Here is an 18,269-nt window from a genome sequence, read left to right on the forward strand (position 1 = left end):
TTAAACTACCCCAAGCAAAATACAGTTCCTCAAAGAAAAAAACCCCAAAGTTTCTTCTATTCATTGTTAGAGTTGCATTGCCCAGGGCAGCTGGGGTAGGTACTGGAAGGTGATGTTTGCTCCCAAGAGGCAGGATGGATGAGAAGCATGGGGGTCCTGCAGGTTGGGCTGGTGGCAATAGCAGGGGGCAGATCCGGACCACACTCAGCACCGCTGGGCTGGACACCACAGCTGATGGCCTTGGTGAAGCTTTGGAAGGCTTCTGCGCCATGTCATAAATACCCACACTGGTCATGTTATCTGTTCTTTTTTCCACTTTTTGGTGCCTAAGTGTGCTTTAAAAAGACAGTGCACACATAGATGTGAGAACCATGGTAAGAAAAGGCATTTGTGGGAATAGGTTGCTGATAAAGCTTTTCATGGTGAGTTTTATCCCTGGAAACATAACTCCTGGGCAGGAAATGGGCAGAGACCACTAACCCCACCTACCAAGACAAGTTTGTGACTATAAGGTATTCACTGGTTACCAGCCAGACGTCAGCAGCTGATATTTGATTAGCAATGTGTTAGGAACATCACAGCTTGCAGACACACCATTGTCAACATCACAGGAAGCACAAATCACTGTGATTAATGATTCTTCACTTTTAAGCTTACTTATACTTGTGTAACATCTTGTTTTATCTCCTGCAAGGGAGCAGATGGTGTTCGTGGACTGAAAGGCACCAAAGGTGAAAAGGTGAGTTATTACTTCATGTTTGCACTGATTTTCTGTGGCCTCTTAGCAGTTTTGCAGACTGGTCCCTCAGGATGCTCCCTGTGATGTTTTTTCCTGCACAAGAGGTTTCTCTTAGATGAGCAGGGGCTGATCAGCTAAAGGACTGGTCACCTCTTTGGTTTTGGAGTGGATGAGGGCTGGGGACCTGCTGTGATGTTCTACCACATCTTGGCTTGGATCAGGGAGTAACTGATAACATGCTCAGGATTCAAGCTGTTTGCTGCGTCCAGCCATCACTGATAGCTCGGGGTCAGTGTCAAGATGCTTTCCCTGTGACAAGATTTGGAGTTGGAGTGATTGAGTGCAGCTGAAGGTTTTGAGGTGTATTACAGCAGGATAACAGTGCAGGGGATGTGCTGCCCAGAAGGTCATCACAGCAGCTTGTGAAACCCAAGCCAGTAAGAAAATCAGCTCAGTCTATCTCTGCACGTCTCAAAGATGCAATTGTTTCTCCCAGAGGAAGAGCAGGCGGTGGAGAAAAACCTTCCTTGGTCCCATAAACAGATCCATGTTCCTTCATTCCTGCCCACAGCAATTCGGCAGCAAAGCTGCAGTTTTAGCTTAGGGAATCCTGGCAGGGACCTTCCAAACTTCAAAAGTCTTTCTGGAAACTGTCTCTTCATTGCTTATCAGAGGTTTGCTGTAGGATGAAATACATTATTGATTTCAGTTCTGCAATTAAACCTTCTTGGCCGAAAGAAATATTGCCACTGTCTCGGAGGCTGCCTCAAAGCGCGGTGTAAAACATCCTCTGTGAAAACAAAACCAGTTGTACTTCAGAAATAATTGGTTCTCGGTACTGGTGAATTGGTGTTAGTCACATTGGACCAGATTTGTGCTCCTGACTTGCAGCCAGGATGGGATGTAGGGAATACTTGCTGTGATCCCTCTGGGGCCTCGCTGTCGCACCCTGGCTGGGTTTCCATGTTCATTTGTGCACACCAAAGGCTTACAGAAGCCAATGTGATGGTCAGTGCAGGGACACAATCTTGTCGCCCCTGGGAAGGGGCCATACAGTGAGGCTAGAGAGGCTTTTTTTGCTTTCTTTTCATCTGTACACCTTGTCTGTGTTTTTCCCCTCTCCACCATTTAGGGTGAAGATGGCTTCCCTGGCTTCAAAGGGGATATGGGCATCAAAGGAGACCGGGTAAGTCTGTGATGGATTGCAGGCATGAGGGTACTGCTGCCAGCAACTGTGGGGTCTGGGACCTGCCTGCCCCATCAACGCTTGTCATTAACAGGGGGAAATTGGGCCTCCTGGCCCCCGGGGTGAGGATGGTCCTGAAGGTCCCAAGGGTCGCTCTGGTCCCAATGGTGATCCTGGTCCTCTTGGTCCTGCTGGAGAGAAGGTGAGTCTCAACCATGGGAATCACCCAAGGATGTTTCACTGTAAACCCTGCTTTGCTTTGGGTGTCTTAAGTGGGTGGTGGGGCAATGCCCAGCATGGGGAGGGGGGATTTTAGGGCAGAGCAATGAAGAGGAGCTGCAGGAGCTTTGTGTAAAGATTGGACCCAGTTGTTCCACACAGAGACCAGAGGAGACCCAGTGGTGTTGGTTTTACTGCAGCAGTGTGACTTGAGCATGTTGAGACATTGGTCGCTCTGATGTTGTCTGCTTGGTATAATGTCTTGAAAAAAAGACCAGAGGAAAAAGATTGAAAAATTGAAATATCATGGACTCCAGTCTGATCTCTGGGTACATCCTGTTGAGAGCAAAAATTAACCAGTAGGTCCCCGACACATCTGTGAGGCTCACTTTACATCAAACCCACTTGAACTACCCAAGGGAGGGCGGAGGGTGATTGTGGTGTGCCAACAAGCTTTATTCCACCCATGTCATGTGTGTTTTGCTCTTGACCTCACTGTGCTTGGCATCTCCCCTTTCTGCTGGTGCAGCTCTGAAGCTGCTCGCAAGGTCACCCTTGCTCATGCTAACACACTTCTGTTTGTGTTCCAGGGAAAGCTCGGCGTGCCAGGACTGCCCGGCTACCCGGGCAGGCAGGGCCCAAAGGTAACTCGGTGGGTTCGGTCCATGTGGGGTGCGGGGAGTGCAGCAGACACCGGCTGAGCTCCGGTGGTGGAGCCGTGCTGAGAGCTCAGCCCCAGTAATGGGACAAGGTGGAGCAGCAGCAGCTCCCACCACAGGATCCCTCCTTCCCACCTGGGCAGGGCTGAGTGACAGAGGGGTAAAAACAGCTCCCAGCCCTCAGCCAGTGGAAATGCCTACAGGGGCTGAAAACAAAGCTGGAGACAGGTTTTTGACAAGGACAGGCAGGGACAGGACAAGGGGGAATGGGTTCAAACTTAAACAGGGGAGATTTAGGTTAGACATTACAAGTTCTTCCCTGTGAGGGTGCTGAGGCGCTGGCACAGGGTGCCCAGAGAAGCTGTGGCTGCCCCGTCCCTGGCAGTGTTCAAGGCCAGGTTGGACACAGGGGCTTGGAGCAACCTGCTCTAGTGGAAGGTGTCCCCGCCTGTGGCAGGGGGTTGGAACTGGATGAGCTTTAATGTCCCTTCAACCCAAACCACTCTGGGATTCTATGAAGTCAGTGACTGCTTTCGCATCACTTGTGCAAAGTGGTGGGAAGAGATGTGGTGGGACAGGGCTGCAGCATGTGAGGGGGTGCAGGACTGCTTTGGGGAGGGATATAAACAGGCTCCATGTGAGCTGCCATGCTAGTAATACGTGTAACAGTTCTTCTCCTTGCATTCTGTTTAGCATCTTCAAAGATCTGAGCTAGTGTTAACTAATTAATCAAGGAGAACAGCTAATGAATCAGGGTCTCCCTGAAATGAAAATAAACCTGCCACTCGCAGATCTGCACCTACCCTTATTGCACGCCCACCCTCAGCTGGGCCAGCTTCAAATGTTCCTTTTAAATGAGAACTGTGAATCCCACTACAGAGCCTGAGGCTGCAGCCCTGGTTTCACACGCCCTGGAGGATTTGGGAGCTCATGTTTTTGTCAACTTCTTTATTTTAGGAATCACATTTAATTATTCATGTGCACTGCTCGGGGAAAAACCCCAACTCAAACAGGCTTGTTTAACGCTGGAGACATCATTATCTGCAAGAGGTTGTTTCCTGGTTGTGGTGTTGATGGGTTATTTTTTAATTCGCGTTTTCTCTCTGGGGTGGGTTTTTTTCCATTTCTTTGCCTAATTCCTATTTTAAGAGCAGCAGCAGCAGCTCTCCAGGCACTCACGTCAGAAAGGAACAAGCCAGGAGTTAAATTTTTATGTGTGATGTAGTGACTTTGGAGCTCCTAGACAAGAGCTGCCTGTTCCCCAGGCGCCCGGCACAACCAGGGCTTGGGCCTTTGCAGGGACTCTGAATGAGGCATGGACTTTTGCTGCTGTTATTTTTGGATGAGATGCAGTTTCTGAGGTCATCTCGGGTCTGTCTTTGGGTTTGTTTTCATTAAAGGAGGGTTTAATACAAGAAGCACGGGGAGCTGTGGATGGCAGCGGGCACTCGCTGGGGGTTATTCCAGGCCAGCGGGTGCCTGGTGTGCATGGACAGAGTTGCCCCTGGCAGTGTCCTGAGCCACTCACTCTCTCTTTGCTCTTTTCCCAAGGGCTCCATCGGCTTCCCAGGATTTCCAGGAGCCAACGGAGAGAAGGGCACACGGGTAAGTGCCGCTTTGTCAAGCTGCTTGGCTGCTTCTTTTCCTCTCCAAAGAAAGGTCCTTGGGCAGGATGCAGGGAATGTTCCACTGAGCGTGGCTGCTGGGCTAGTGCCCTGGTTGCTCTTGCACAAAGGGGTTGCCCAAAGAGGGTGATCCTCGGAGCAGCAAGAGGCTCCTGATGCTGGCTGTGGAAGAGGAGGATGCTAGTAACACACAGTGCTGCAGACAGCAGCTTCCCAATTTAACACTGGAAATTTTCCCTCAAGGTATTTTAAGACACTCCAAACCTGGATCCTTCCCGTGCCATCAGACTTTGTTTGGAGCACAAAGAGCTTTTTAATTAATAGTAATTATTGGAGGTCGGTGAATCTGTTCAGCAGCAGCAGGAACCATCTTTAGCCCAACTTGAGATTCAAAATACGTAACTGGAAACAGTCTCACAAGTTCCTTCTTTTAATGAGAGCTCTTTTAAATTCATAGACACCCTTAAAATGTGGGGGCTCCATCCTTCAGACTTGTCTCTACCTCTCACTCCCCCTCCATAGACTTTTCTCCCCAGTAGGGATTGTCTAAATGCACTGGTGATGGTTTTATTTTATGGAAGACAAAAGCATTGACAAGAATGAGGGATTCAGAGCGCAAACATGAAGTCATCTCCTGCACCAGCTCTGCTCACAAAAGAGGGGGTGAGAAGAGCGAGTGGAATTAGTTTCCTTTTTATTCTCATTTAAATACGAATGACTTCTAACAGACATGTTTGATAGGAGCCCAGAAAGTGTAAATCACTTTGCACTGCATTAATATCATGCCACTGAAATTTGGTTTATATCCACCCCCCTTTTTCTTCCCCCTGAGTAATTTCATTTCATTCTGAACTAAAATGCAGCATCCCCATCCCTCCCTCCACTCCAGCTGGGAGGAGGGAGCTGTGAATAAAGCAGCTGCCACAACAGCCTTGAATTCACTGTAGCTCTGTAATTACCACCCGCTTTATCAACTGTACAGCAATAAAATCCTTGGGCTGGATTTTCGGATGGTGTAAAACTGCCTCAACACCGCAGTGGGGCGGAGACGTGCTGCTCCGCAGCCCTGAGCAACCGCATCCCTCTTGATCCAGCTGCTACTTTGATTCTGGTAGGATGGAGAAGCAGGTCACTGGGATGGGAAACCTCTCAGGGAGTGGAGCAGGTACCAGACTGGTGGTTTACGAGATTGGAGAAAACCTCAGGGGTTGGGCTGTTCGAATTTTGGTAATGTCCAGCAGGATAAGGGACTGAGGGTAGAGCAGGAGTGCTGGGAAGGGGCCCAAAGTCAGGACCAAGTGATGATAAGAAAAGACAAAACATCAGCAGTTTGCTTACTCTTATTCTAAATGAGCTCTGTGCTCTTAGGAGGAGCAGTGAGGACTCTTGGCTACACTCCTGGCAGGCCTCACACTTCTTCAGTCTAGGTATTGGAAAGGTTTCTTTGTATTTCAAGTTCAGAAGCTGCTGTTATCCCAGCTCAGAAGCCAAGAGGTGCCTGGTGGACCCTGTCCCTGACTGGGCTCCGGAGCACCGTGGGGCTGGCACTGGCAGCCCAAAATCTCCAGTGGAAAAGAAGGAGATGGGAATTTGGGAAGCAATGAGACGTTTTGTGTGTGGGCAGCAGGGACAGGGACAGGCACCCCAGCCCCTCAGGGTGAGCATGGTCTGCCACCTCTGTCAAACAGAAAGGTATTGGTTTGGTTTATGGTAATTTGAATTATTTTTTTCTCTCCAAAGTGTAATTGGGCCATTTCTGCTGTTTCACACCCAATCCAGCAGCTTTTGCTTGTTTTAGCAGTGTATTTGTATGTGAAAGGGGGGAGAGAGAGAAAATTTTCACAGGCAAATGTATTGTTTAGGAAAAGGAGCCCAGCTTGAAGATCTTTTATGAATAACAGAAATAGTGATGTTCATGAACCCATTTGGTATCCTCCTTTTATTTTCCTTTCTCTGAACTATCCGATATAAAAGAAGTGAAAAGCAATTATATACAGAACAATAGACTGAGCTGGGATCCCACGGCGTCAGACCAAATGGAGACCATCAACTTAATTCAAGCCTCATTGATTTAGACTTGATAAATCAAAGAATGGTTTCTCCCTTGTAGAAATCTCCACTGTTTCTCCTGAGCCCACTAAATTTTCTGATGTTTTTGAGTATGTCCACATACAGGCAAGAAAGAGATTCTAAGATTTGCTTCTCCAGTGACTGTGGAGTAACCCAATTTGCAGCTAAAGCAATCAAAACCCATTTGTTCATCTTTTTTACTGTATTACTATTGTGTGATTCGGTGCAGTTGTGCCCAAAATAATCTGAATCCCATGTTTCCCTTGCAATCGTCATGTAGGAATGGAAATAAGCTTTCCAGCTCATTGTTTCAGCAACAAAAGTGGTTTTCTCAAGGCCTTAAGTAATAAAAAGAAAGGTGAAAATCAAAGGTAGAAGAGCCCAACCAGCAGATCCTGCCCACACAGTGTGGGCACCTGAATGCTGGTGCTGGCAGAACCCGCAGCACTAAAGCTCCCTGGTCCTGAGACCACATCTTCTGGCTGTTCAGCTGCACAAAAGGGCTGGTGACGTTAAAAATGGGGAGGAAAAAAGGTGTTTGGTGGGTTTGGAGAAGTGTGACCTGTTGGATATGAGGATAGTTGAGGTGGGTGGCAGCTCGGTGCCGTGCCCGTCCTCCCCAGCTGCCTGCAGCCAGGCTCGGGGAAGCTGCTCGGATGTTTGCAAACCCCAATCATAAAATCAATAGTTAGACGTGAATAAGTGGTCTTATTTTTAGAGCTAATAGGCCCCTGCCATTAGCACGGGGTAATAGATCTCCTGCTCGCCTGGTCTGACAGAGCCTGGGGGGCGTGGAGGGACCGAAATACAACCATTTATTTGGGTGCCTGAGAAATAATGTGAATTTAGATGCCTTTCCCTCGGTATCCCGGCTTGAAAAATATAGGTCTGTGTACATTTACAGTGCTGTATAAATTCTTTGCAGCAGCACCCGGTGCTGTGTGCATGATTAATGACAGCAATAAGCAGGGGAAGATTTTGCTTAAAAATAGAATTGAAGAAAGAGAAGGGGAGGGTTTGTGGTACCTGCGGGAAGGTGGCACACACTCCTCTCCACCTGCTCCGAGCTTAGCCTCTGGAGCGAAAGGAAATCCAACTGGAGGAGTTGAAAAGGATTGCTGTAATTCATTAAAGAAGGGATGCCAGCAGGTTTATTAAGTGGAGCCACAGAACAAGGAGGATTCAGCAGGACTAATTTTAGTAGCTTGAAGAAAGTTGATTGTAAAGTTTCCCAGCTCCTGTTTCATGTTCACTTGGTTAATGAGCACAAATAGCAGGCGAGATTACGAGATGATGGATTCAGGGCGGAAAGTGGCAAGTGATATTTTAAACATCCTGTGTTCCTTGCATAGAAAGCAAGGCTTTTTCCTCCTTTAGCAGGTGACATAGCAATAGAGGACTGCAGGTCCAAAGGAAGGAATTTAAACCTGCTGGAATTTTCTTGGTAACTTGACATGAGCCAAAATAGTGTTTTCAGGGAGCAAGCTCTAGGCCATTAATTTTCTTTTAGGCTCAGGGTAATGGAGCTTAATGTGCTGCCAGACTGAGGACCCAGCCACCTCTGTCTTTCTTCTGTCAGACTTCATCAGAGTCCCCCATTACAGGACGCTGAGCGTGTCTGTCACGTCTCATGAGCCTCCTGCTCTGCTGCTGCTGCAAAACAATGTCTTCAATTACTTGCTTAGCACAAAGTTCACAGAGATGAAGAAATGTTTGTAAATATGTGGGGCAGCTTAATTGGCTGCTGCGGCATAAAGTAACCACTCAGAGCAGGAATCCTGCTCAGCTCCTGCTATTCCTTAAATATTAAACAGCACAGATCTAGCGACACATGTGTGCATCTGTGTGTGCATCCTGCCCTGCTCCTGGTTGGGGTGAAGACCAGCCCTTCCCCATGGCAGGAGCTGGGTGAAGGGATGAGCAGAGGTCAGTAGGAAAAGGGATGATAGGTTTTGGGGTGGCAGAGTTGAAGAGCTTTTTTGCTGGCTTTTTAAGAGACTGCATGGTCATCTTTGAACATCTTTGAGGTGTTTTAAAGGACTTGGGATGCTTTTCCTGTGGGTTCATCTGCAGCAAGCTCAGCCTGCAATGCTGGCCACTAACTCCAGTTCTTTTTTATCACAGGGGACACCTGGCAAACCAGGTCCAAGGGGGCAACGCGGTCCAACGGTAACAACTCATTTCTTCATTCATGTGTGATTTGAAAGCTTGTTAAGGCCAGGGGACAGTGGGATCTGATTTGTGTCCTCACTGGGTGGGATATGTTCTACAGCAGCTAAAGCTAAGCAGAGGGGTTGCAGAGATTTGGGGCTGGGTCTCACCAGTGAAAGTCCTCAGACCTCCAGAGGCAGTGATGAAGGCTCCTGTCAGCCCCTTGCTGCTGGTGGGATGACTCACTGGTGCTTGGGTGATCACGGTGTAGTGTTGTGGGTACCAAGAAGGGCTCAAATGTTGCCTTCTGTGTCTTTTTAAGGGTCCACGTGGGGAAAGAGGCCCTAGGGGAAGCACTGGGAAACCTGGCCCAAAGGTAAGATTTTGGAGAAGTCTGGTGGAATTGCGTCCTAAAAAGTGTTAGTATAAGAGACTGTCAAGCTTATTGTTCTCTATGTCCCTTCTCTCCTTTCTCCGTTGTACTTTGAAAGCTGAGCCCTCCTCAGCTTCATCACTCATCCAAATAGCTTGTAACCCAACTATAAGAGTAGCACAGGTAGGTCCTAGAAACGCATTGACCGCTTTTCAGCAGGACATCAAGCACATACATCAATGGAGGGCCATTGCGACCAGAAGGAAGGGAGAGAACCCCCATGCTAGAGACCTGCCAACCCTGCAACCCACTGACACTTCTCCTCAGCCCTGGTGTTGCTGTTTAAGTAGTGTTCGAACCACTGTAGAGGCCTTAGGCTGTGCTATGAGCAAAGAGACAGAACAGGTATTTTCCTTCCAGCCAGTCTGGAGGCGTGCTCAGCTCCAGACCCTGTTGCAGACACCACTTACCTGACCATCAGTCAGCGGGCGTGATGGAAGCAGAGCTTTGTGGTGAGGTGGTGTCACCACCATGCTGCTGGCTTTAGAAATCAATATCTGGGCTTTGTGTCAGCATGAATTTTTGATAAACCCCTTGTCTTTGCAGCAGCATTTATCTCTGAAAGGGGAGCCCGGAGATGGTGGGAATGCCCTGAGCTAGCTGATGTTATCTTTCCTCTATTTTGATTAAGCAACGAGAAGGGAATGAGCAGCAGCTCATTTGTCACTGGATACTAATCCTGAGGCAGAATTATTACTAGAGAGGGGCTGGCGGGATCGTGAGTTGTCACCGTGGGCTTGGTGCCATTTGAAGTCTTTGTGCACAGCAGCTGCAAAGGGGATCTATGTATTTTTAATGGTGTGTTGTTTTGTTTATTCATAATAGGGCAACTCTGGTGGTGATGGCCCCCCTGGTCCTCCTGGAGAAAGGGTAAGTCAAACTGGTGGCGATATAACAGGACTTAGTGCTCAGCGGGGTTTGCAGGGAGCATCCTACCAAGTGTCCTTTTAAGCAGAGAGAGGTTGGCAGCTCACTGGAGCCAGGGTGCAGCTTAGCTTAGCACACCTCGGTCAGCAAATAGGGATAATCTGGTTAGAAACATCAGGCAAAATGTGCTTCTGTGGAGAGAGGTCTCACAAGTCACCTACAGCCCTTAGGTCTTTCTGAGCTCTCCAAGGAAGGCTCGAGAAGGACCTTGGATGTCCTGTGTAAGTATCGCTCCATTGGGAAAAAGAAAAGTCACCCATGAGTTTTGTGCAGGCAGCCAGAGCCCTGGGCTGCTGGAGGAGATGGTCCTTGAGGACCTCATGCTGCTTTCTCCAGATTACAGTGCACTAGGTGGAAAATAATCCAAGTGCTCTCACTTGAGCTGGGATGGAAGAAGATCTATTTTCCATAGCACTGGGAGGGAAAGGCATGAAGTGGTTGAAAGCCCTTTTCATGTTTGCAGTGCTTTTTGCAGCTGGACAGGCCACTCAGTCAAACATGCCTGGTGGTTCACATCTCTCCATGCATTCTTTACCAGGGATGGCCCCATGCAGCTGCATCTCGCACCTTGGGGCATTCATTTGGGGTAGAAGTAGCTGATTTCCTCTATCTTTGTGCTCATGTGCTGTTCACACAGAGCTAATATTTCATACTAAAGCATTATAGATTCCCTCACCATGTTTTCTGGCTTGTTTTGCGTCCAGGGACCACCAGGGCCTCAAGGACCGACTGGATTTCCTGGACCAAAAGGCCCCCCTGTAAGTAACCCTCTTTCTAGAGCATGCAAAGAAATACATCAAGTCTTTCCCATCCAGCTGTGATCGGCTGTGCCAGCTCAGCTTCATGACGTACCCAATAAAAGGCATTACTGAGACATCAGGATAATAACCCCACGCTTGAAGATTTTAAATAGCCGAGTAAATTGCGGCTGATTATAAATGTTCATTTCCTAATGACTCAATATCGCTGGGATCCTTCATGGTTGCTCTGTTCTGCATTTTGCCTGTGTTCTGGAGGACAGGAAAACAGAGTAACACTTCTGATTCTGCAATATTACACACTGGTGGGGACCTCAGAACCCTTTTTGGAGTGATTTCCTTCCCTGTGGTGAACATCTCACTCCTGCTCTGGGCCTGCAAGATAAAGCTTTCTTTTGGGAGATGTGTGGGAAAGAGCTGTATCTTTTTGGGTTCTAGTAGCCCTGTTTCACTATAAAATGGACGGGAACTAATGCAAGAAGGCGAGCAGGTTTGATTCAGTCCTTAAGCAGTTTGACTACTGAGCAATTAGTGATGTTCCTTCTCACCCCGGTTTTCTGCTGCAGGGTCCTCCTGGGAAGGATGGATTGCCTGGTCACCCCGGACAGAGAGGAGAAACTGTAAGTAGCCAAAACCCTTGGGCAGATCATTAGTCCTGAGTCTCGTCTTGCTGGTTGGTTTCTCTAAACCCTTCTGTGCAGCTGGGGAGATGTGGCCACATGTTTGGTTTCCCTGATGGTCTGTGTCTCTCCAGCTGCATGGGATGGTCTATGGGAAGCAACTTTCTTCCGAGCAGGACAGCTCAGTCTAATGATGGTTTATCTGGAGGTTGTGCACCAACTCCTCTCTGGTCCCTTCAGTAAACCGTGGAGGTCAACACAAGCATCATGCATAGAGAAAACATGAGCAGAGATATAGTGATGCTGGTGACCAGCATCAGGGGCAGTTGGGTTTCTGCCGTGACAAGTGCAAGAGACAACTCCTCACAAGGTGGCAGATGTTGGCCGGGGTTGAGTCAGGGTCAGCACCAGCACAAGCCAGCACTTCGTGGCTCTTGCTTTCATGCTGAGGAGAAGCTGAGGCTGGTTAAGCAGCCCCACGGCCAGGCTCAGTATCCCAAGGGCTCACTGAAACGCTTGTCCCTTTGCCCTCCCGAGGGGGAGGCTGTGCCTCTGCTTTTGGCAGTGCTGCAGGTGACGTCTGTGCATTATTTGCCACTCTGTCCTTTGGAGATGTGGAGGTTTTACATCTCTATTCCAGAGACATAACTCTAGGGCTGTGATAGTCGAGACTTCTTAATGTGAGACAGGCTCCATCCTTCACAAGCTTTCCGCACCCAGCTGTGTTAGGTCAGGGGCAGTTTTTCTTTTCTCTGGAACCTTCAATGAAGAGAAATAAACACTTTTCACCTCTCGATGTACCGTGTGGCCAACACCAAGAACTGTTGCATTGCAGAGGATTTACAGCCCAGTTTTGGCCATGCTTGTTGTGAGACAAAGACAACTCCTGGCTGAGAGGTGCAAGGGGTTTGCTCTAGTTTTTCAGTCCACAGTGGGTCCTGCAGCTCATGTAGCAGCCGCTGCCTCAGCACCCGAGTAAGAGCATCCCTGCAGATGCTGCCTGTTAGCCAAAGCCTCACAGAGTTTTGCTTAAGGCCCCCCAGCAATAACCCCTTGCTGTAGCCCTGGAGTGGCCCCCGGCTGCTCCTGCACCTCATGGTCCTACCCATCCTGCTTTGTCCATTTTAAAAGGTTTTATTGCACAAATGTAATCATTGTTTCTCACCAAGGGAGAACGATGAGGCATGTGGAAGGTATGATACCCTGGCTATCATGCATCTGGTGGTCTGTCTTCTGCACCTTTTTTGGCTTGAAAGATACCCTGAGCAAAAATGACCCTTCTGCCCTGTCTCCTCTGCATGCAGCAATGAGCAGCTTTCTGTTTGGTATTTGTGGGGTTGTTTGCTTTTGTTCCTCGACTGTTTACAATCCAGCTCACTCTCTGTTTGGGGATGTCTCTCTCCCCAGCACTGCATGCTGCATGGTAGCACATAGACTCTTTGTTCTGTGTTTATTTTACAGGAGAAGCCCCCCCAGTTTCCTCTACTCAACTTTGCCTTTTCCTCCACGGCTTTTCCGAGCAAATGAGCATCAAAAGGCTTTGCATATGATGCATTTTTTCCCCTCAACTTATCACATAACAATTTAATTAACTCGCCTGGCATTTGCTAGGCAAGGCAATGCAAATCCTGCTCAGCGCATCACCCTAGATTTAGTTACACTCCATAAGGACTGACTATAAGGCAGTGGTTGTGCTATTTTTGAACACACAGTCATCAGGTCAGGATTAACTTAAAGGCGAAGGGTTTTCACCTGCCAGAGCCTGACTGTGGCATTTAGTCTTCCTTCCCTGAGTTATCCATAAGATCCAGGACACCTACATTCTAACTGGAAGAAGCAGTAAAAACTTCCCTTACATCTGCTGTGATCAGCTTTGGGGAATAAAGTATCAGACCCCAAGGCTGCATGAATATGGATGGAGGATGGAGAATTCAATTATCTGGGGTCTGAAAGTGCTCCCTAGTAGCTTCCTTCAGTCATTGCTTGTCCATCACAGGCAAATCCTTCCAGAAAACAAAACCTCTGTTCATCTCTGCTGTGATTCACAGATCACTGTCCCTGTATCTTCCTGGGCACACACAGACATGTGCAGACCCAAGCAGCAAAGTCCCTTTTTTGTCCCCCTTTCCTTTCACAGTGCACAAAGCTGAATCAAATACCATTCGCACATCAGTGCCTTGTCAGGGCACTCTGCGCCTTCGTGCAGGAAAACCTAGACTTGAAATCTGGGTGTCAAATACTTCCCTTTATTTTAGTTTTCCGTTGGTATCAAATGGGCACGCTGAAGGATGCTGAAATATTTGGCCATATTAGATTATAAAGATTGGCTCTACAAAACCCCCATGGCAGATTTTAAAGATCCTGTGTCCAAGGCTCGAACAGGATAAAAGGAAACCCCTTTCTTCAGATTCCTAAGGGAAGTCCCGCACAGTATTTTTCTATGATAAGAGTCTAAATTGTACCTTCATTTCACAAAGACGTTTTGCCATTTCCCCATCAATGACAGAATACTTTCTGTGATCTGCAGACAGCTAGAATAGCACTGAGAAGGTTTCTTAGCGTGATATATTACTGTTGGCTTGGGATTTATCTGATCTTCTTTTGTGGCAATGAGAAAATAGCCTGTGTGCCCTAAATGCCATTTCTCAAGCTTGTCAGCATGCTATAGTAGGAATGATAATTAATGTGCTTTTTAAAGAGTGGCTTAGGAGAGCTAAACAACTGCCGTGGTGAGAGCTGGTTATTGTCACTCTTCAAAATGTCACTGTAAGTAGTGGAGACTTTGCTACTCATCAGCGTTTGGACAGAAACATATTGGGGATTTCTTTCCAGAGATGAAGAAGGGAATGAAGCTTCACCCAGCCCCAGGCTGGTGGGCCTTGGGCTTCAGCAGGGCTGGAGGTTGGTGCTGGAAGGTGGTCACCCAGCCTTCGAGCTCCTGGGAGCTCAGCCTAAAGGAGCGCCAGAACAGGAAGCAGCAGAAGGGAAATGGCTTCTAAGAATTGCTCAGCATGAAGAAACTCACACTGGCTTTTTCATAGCCATTTTCTGTGCAGGGTTTATGCACATAGTGTAGATGTATATGGCCAGGCCAGCCATTCAGCCAAACTACAGTAGCTCCATGAAAATAGCAGAGCTGAGCTTTGAAAATCCCTTTTTCTTCCCCTTTTTCACCCTTGTATAAATGTAGAAAGACAAATTTTCTAGCTTCTGTTTGATTTCTCACTTCCTTTGTCTTTGGTGTCCATCCATTCCCCATCAGTGTTTCACCAGAGGAGGAGCAGTTGAGTGGCAGCCTGTGACCTTGCTGGAGCACCCCTTGGCAGAGGTGTCATCTCTTTCTCTTTTACCTTTCTCTAACAGGGTTTCCAAGGCAAGACCGGCCCTCCAGGACCCCCTGGTGTCGTAGGCCCCCAGGTAAGAAACAAAGGCTCGTGCTTGCACCAGCTTACCTTCATCAGTTCAGCACAACAGATTCTTGCAGCTCTGATGGTTCAGCTGGAGCTGCCAGGACCACAGGTAATACAGCACGGAGACCCCTCTTCATAGGGAAGGCAAAGTCACATCAAAGCAAACAACAGGATGGCTTTGGAATTCCTGGCCAGGGTGTGAAATACCCCAGCGGGTCCCAGCCCACCTTGTTGAGGTGTTAGGATGGTATTTAGACAAACACACCTGTAAATAAGATGGCTCCTGTGAACTTAACAGAGCTTCCCTGGTGTAACACTGGCGTAGGGTGAGAGAGAGACCAGCTACATGCAACCAGCCTGAAAGACCTTGAGCAGCCAGAGAGTTAAACAAGATCTCCAAGGGCTGGACAGCTGCTGGGCAGTGTAAGCATGATGCAAGAGTGCTCTTACATGTCGCTATGAAGAAATGCATCCCTCTAATACAAAGTGCTGCCAGATTCTGTCAGAGTGGGGCTGGTTTTCCTTTAGTCACAAAGGACTCTGTGCAATCTGGAATCAGTAACCAGAATTTGTACCCCTTAAGCACAGGCATGCAGGGCTCTTGTATGAGTTCTGTAGGCAGAGTCCTAGGGCTGCATAGGACTGGCTTCGGGCTGGGTCTTTCCCGAGCTAGTGAGGAAGTTGATCTTTAATGGGAAAGTAATTAATTTGTCCTCTTTAATGATAGTGTTAAGTCCCTGATTTGTAAATTCCCTGATTAGGGGCAACTCCCTGACGACTCTGTCTGTCTTCTCAAGTGCAAATTAGGTTCTATGGCAATTTTATTTGGCTCTGCTGCACGCAGTTAGTGTGATCTGTGGTTGCTGAGCGATTGCAATGTTATCACTCTGCTTACACTAAGTGGCACCCTGCAGCGTGACAGGAATTACAACCCCTGTCCCAGCGGATACCAATGTGTGGGGACGTTACAGAGCTGTATATGTGGCTTTTGTTCTCCTCCAAAACAGGTCACTTGAGGACCTCAGGCACTGGGACTTATGTTACACTTGTCACCATTAGTGCCCGCGTGTAGCACAGAGGCAGTCGGTAATTGCTGTGTAGTACAAGCCTAATCCATTATTTATGCCCCATATAAGGAGGAATCAGCACGATTGTGGATAGCTTGGGAAGTTCTCATTTATAAAACCCCAAAACCTAAGCATAACAGTTGTAGTAATAGTCTCGTTTATGTGAATGCTTAATTCCAAAGGTTCCCAGTGCTGCTAGTCTGTCTGGTGCAATTGTTGCTCATTCTAAAACAAGGTCCTTTTAGATGCCAAAGGAGGCATCTCTCCAGGGATTCCTGGTGGCACTGCAGGGGGCAGCTGAGGGAAGGAGCATCTTCCATCACACTGCAATCTAAGGAACTAAACTGATAGCCCACGTGTCTGTCTTCATGAGTTGTGCTGCTGAAACCAACCATCTTCTCCCCCAATCTGTTTCTTCAGGGTCCAACTGGTGAGACCGGACCAATGGGTGAGCGGGGACATCCAGGTCCTCCAGGTCCCCCAGGTGAACAAGGTCTTCCTGGCCTCACTGGAAAAGAAGGGACCAAGGTAGGGACGAGCAGCCTATGGAATTCACCCTCCTTGCAAGCTGGATGCCTGCCCCTCTCCCAGAGATGGGAAGGGATGATTCAGAAAAGAAATTATGATGCTGCTTCACAGTGTCTCGTCACAACCTGAGCCCAGAGAGAGGAACTGGGTCTCTCTGGAGCCTGCAGGTTCTCAGCTGTTTATCACTGTCATTGCAGGGGGACCCTGGTCCCGCTGGCCTCCCAGGGAAGGATGGTCCCCCCGGCTTGCGAGGCTTCCCTGGGGAGAGAGGTCTCCCTGGCCCCATTGTGAGTAGAGGCTGCTTGGTCCTTCCAGTGGGAAGGGTGCTCATGGGTGCAGCACCCACCACCCAAAGTGACTTTGTTTTACTCCCTCCAGGGTGCTCCAGGGCTGAAAGGCAATGAAGGTCCCCCAGGCCCCCCAGGTCCAGCAGTGAGTATCCTTGCCCTTACAGGCACCACCTAACACATTTACAAGCTTGGCAAGCCAAAACAGAGGGTTAGTCACAGCTCAGAGCTTTAGCCGTTATTTCCCTTGCACTAACCAACAACTTGCTGGATATTGCTTTATTTTACAAGACACGCGTGTAATAGCTCAGTCATGCTGTGGCATCAGCTATGAACATACGTGACAAGCTGAGGGAACTGTGGTGATTCAGGACATGGAGAATTTTGCTTCTAAGACACCTCTGAAAGTTGTCCCCAGTTGAGACTCATGCTCAGTGCAACCCTCCTGCAAGAAAATATTCATCATCCAACCCTCCCTACTGCACTGGCCATGAAGTTGCTCGTGCTCTTGTTCCAAGGTGATAATGAGCTCCCAGGAACTGAGCTCCCGGCACCATCCAGGGGAGAACCCAGCCCTTGCAGGGATTTTATTTAATAACAGATCTGCAAGATCCCTTAGGCTGTGGTACCACATCAACACATGGCGGTCACCCCATCAAACATGCTCGCTTCCTGATGATGTGTTTGTAGCATCCTACTGCTGGATTTCTTTCTGTCTGTATATAGATGAAGCTCGATAGTCCGGTTAATGCTTCTTCCCTTCCTTCTCTGAACAGGGTTCTCCTGGTGAGCGTGGTCCTGCAGGATCAGCTGGCCCGATTGGCTTACCAGGGCGACCTGGTCCCCAGGGACCTCCAGGACCGGCAGGTGAAAAAGGAGCTCCAGTAAGTACCAGTATAAAGATGAACAGCTGCCGGTCAAGCAGAAATGTGTACAGTAGGAAGCTGAGCATGGAGAGTCCTTGGGGTTGGTGTATAAAAGAAGAAGGAATTCAATTAGAAGGGAATTTTCTCATCTTGCGTGCATCAAACACACTGGATGTCAGCTGCTCAACTGCCCTGCTTGTGACATCTGTGCTATCAAAACTGGATGTAATCGCAGGGACTGGAATGTCTTCAGGCAATGAGAAGGGATGAGGTGAAGTAACAACCGTTGTGACTTCCTAGTGACAAACAGCCCAAGGACCCACCTCCGGGCAGAGCAGTGAGCCAACCCCACCACAGCTTCCAAGGATGTTCAGTGGGAACAGCAGCAGTTCCCACCGAACCCAAAGCCATCCTGACCCTCGCTCTGTGCCAGCTGAGGGGCAGCACAGGAAGGTGCTGTGGAAGCTTCAGCTCCATTTCCCGGGATGCTGCGTGCTGCTGCAGCATCGGTATTCCCAGGCATCCCGCCTGTGGAAAGAGCCGCTCACACAGAGCATGGCTGAGTCCTGCCATATGGTCCCTCTCCGGAACATTCACCATCAGCCCGCGCAAACTCACACGTCTTTCGCTCCCAGGCACGCGCGTGAAATGCCACGTGTGGCAGGAGGGAGTGGGCTGGGATGAGTGTTCTGTCCCTGGAGAGCACAGCACCGGTCCCCAGGAG

The 18,269-nt window shown here is 48.7% G+C and overlaps 1 protein-coding gene across 2 annotated transcripts in view; it reads left to right on the top strand.

Moving 5' to 3' along the window:
- Nucleotides 1-18,269, top strand: part of COL5A1 (collagen type V alpha 1 chain) — a 136,647-nt gene that overhangs the window by 96,501 nt on the left and 21,877 nt on the right. For both annotated transcript variants that reach the window (XM_030507193.1, XM_030507194.1), the window contains exons 28-42: nt 695-739; nt 1,872-1,925; nt 2,020-2,127; nt 2,735-2,788; nt 4,355-4,408; nt 8,623-8,667; nt 8,972-9,025; nt 9,908-9,952; nt 10,714-10,767; nt 11,334-11,387; nt 14,751-14,804; nt 16,285-16,392; nt 16,590-16,679; nt 16,771-16,824; nt 17,456-17,563. In XM_030507193.1, the coding sequence (XP_030363053.1) occupies nt 695-739; nt 1,872-1,925; nt 2,020-2,127; nt 2,735-2,788; nt 4,355-4,408; nt 8,623-8,667; nt 8,972-9,025; nt 9,908-9,952; nt 10,714-10,767; nt 11,334-11,387; nt 14,751-14,804; nt 16,285-16,392; nt 16,590-16,679; nt 16,771-16,824; nt 17,456-17,563 (981 nt within the window). The remainder of the gene's footprint in view (nt 1-694; nt 740-1,871; nt 1,926-2,019; nt 2,128-2,734; nt 2,789-4,354; nt 4,409-8,622; nt 8,668-8,971; nt 9,026-9,907; nt 9,953-10,713; nt 10,768-11,333; nt 11,388-14,750; nt 14,805-16,284; nt 16,393-16,589; nt 16,680-16,770; nt 16,825-17,455; nt 17,564-18,269) is intronic.

The sequence above is a fragment of the Strigops habroptila genome, chromosome 15 (assembly GCF_004027225.2).
Source record: "Strigops habroptila isolate Jane chromosome 15, bStrHab1.2.pri, whole genome shotgun sequence".
In the NCBI taxonomy this organism is placed as follows: Eukaryota; Metazoa; Chordata; class Aves; order Psittaciformes; family Psittacidae; genus Strigops; species Strigops habroptila.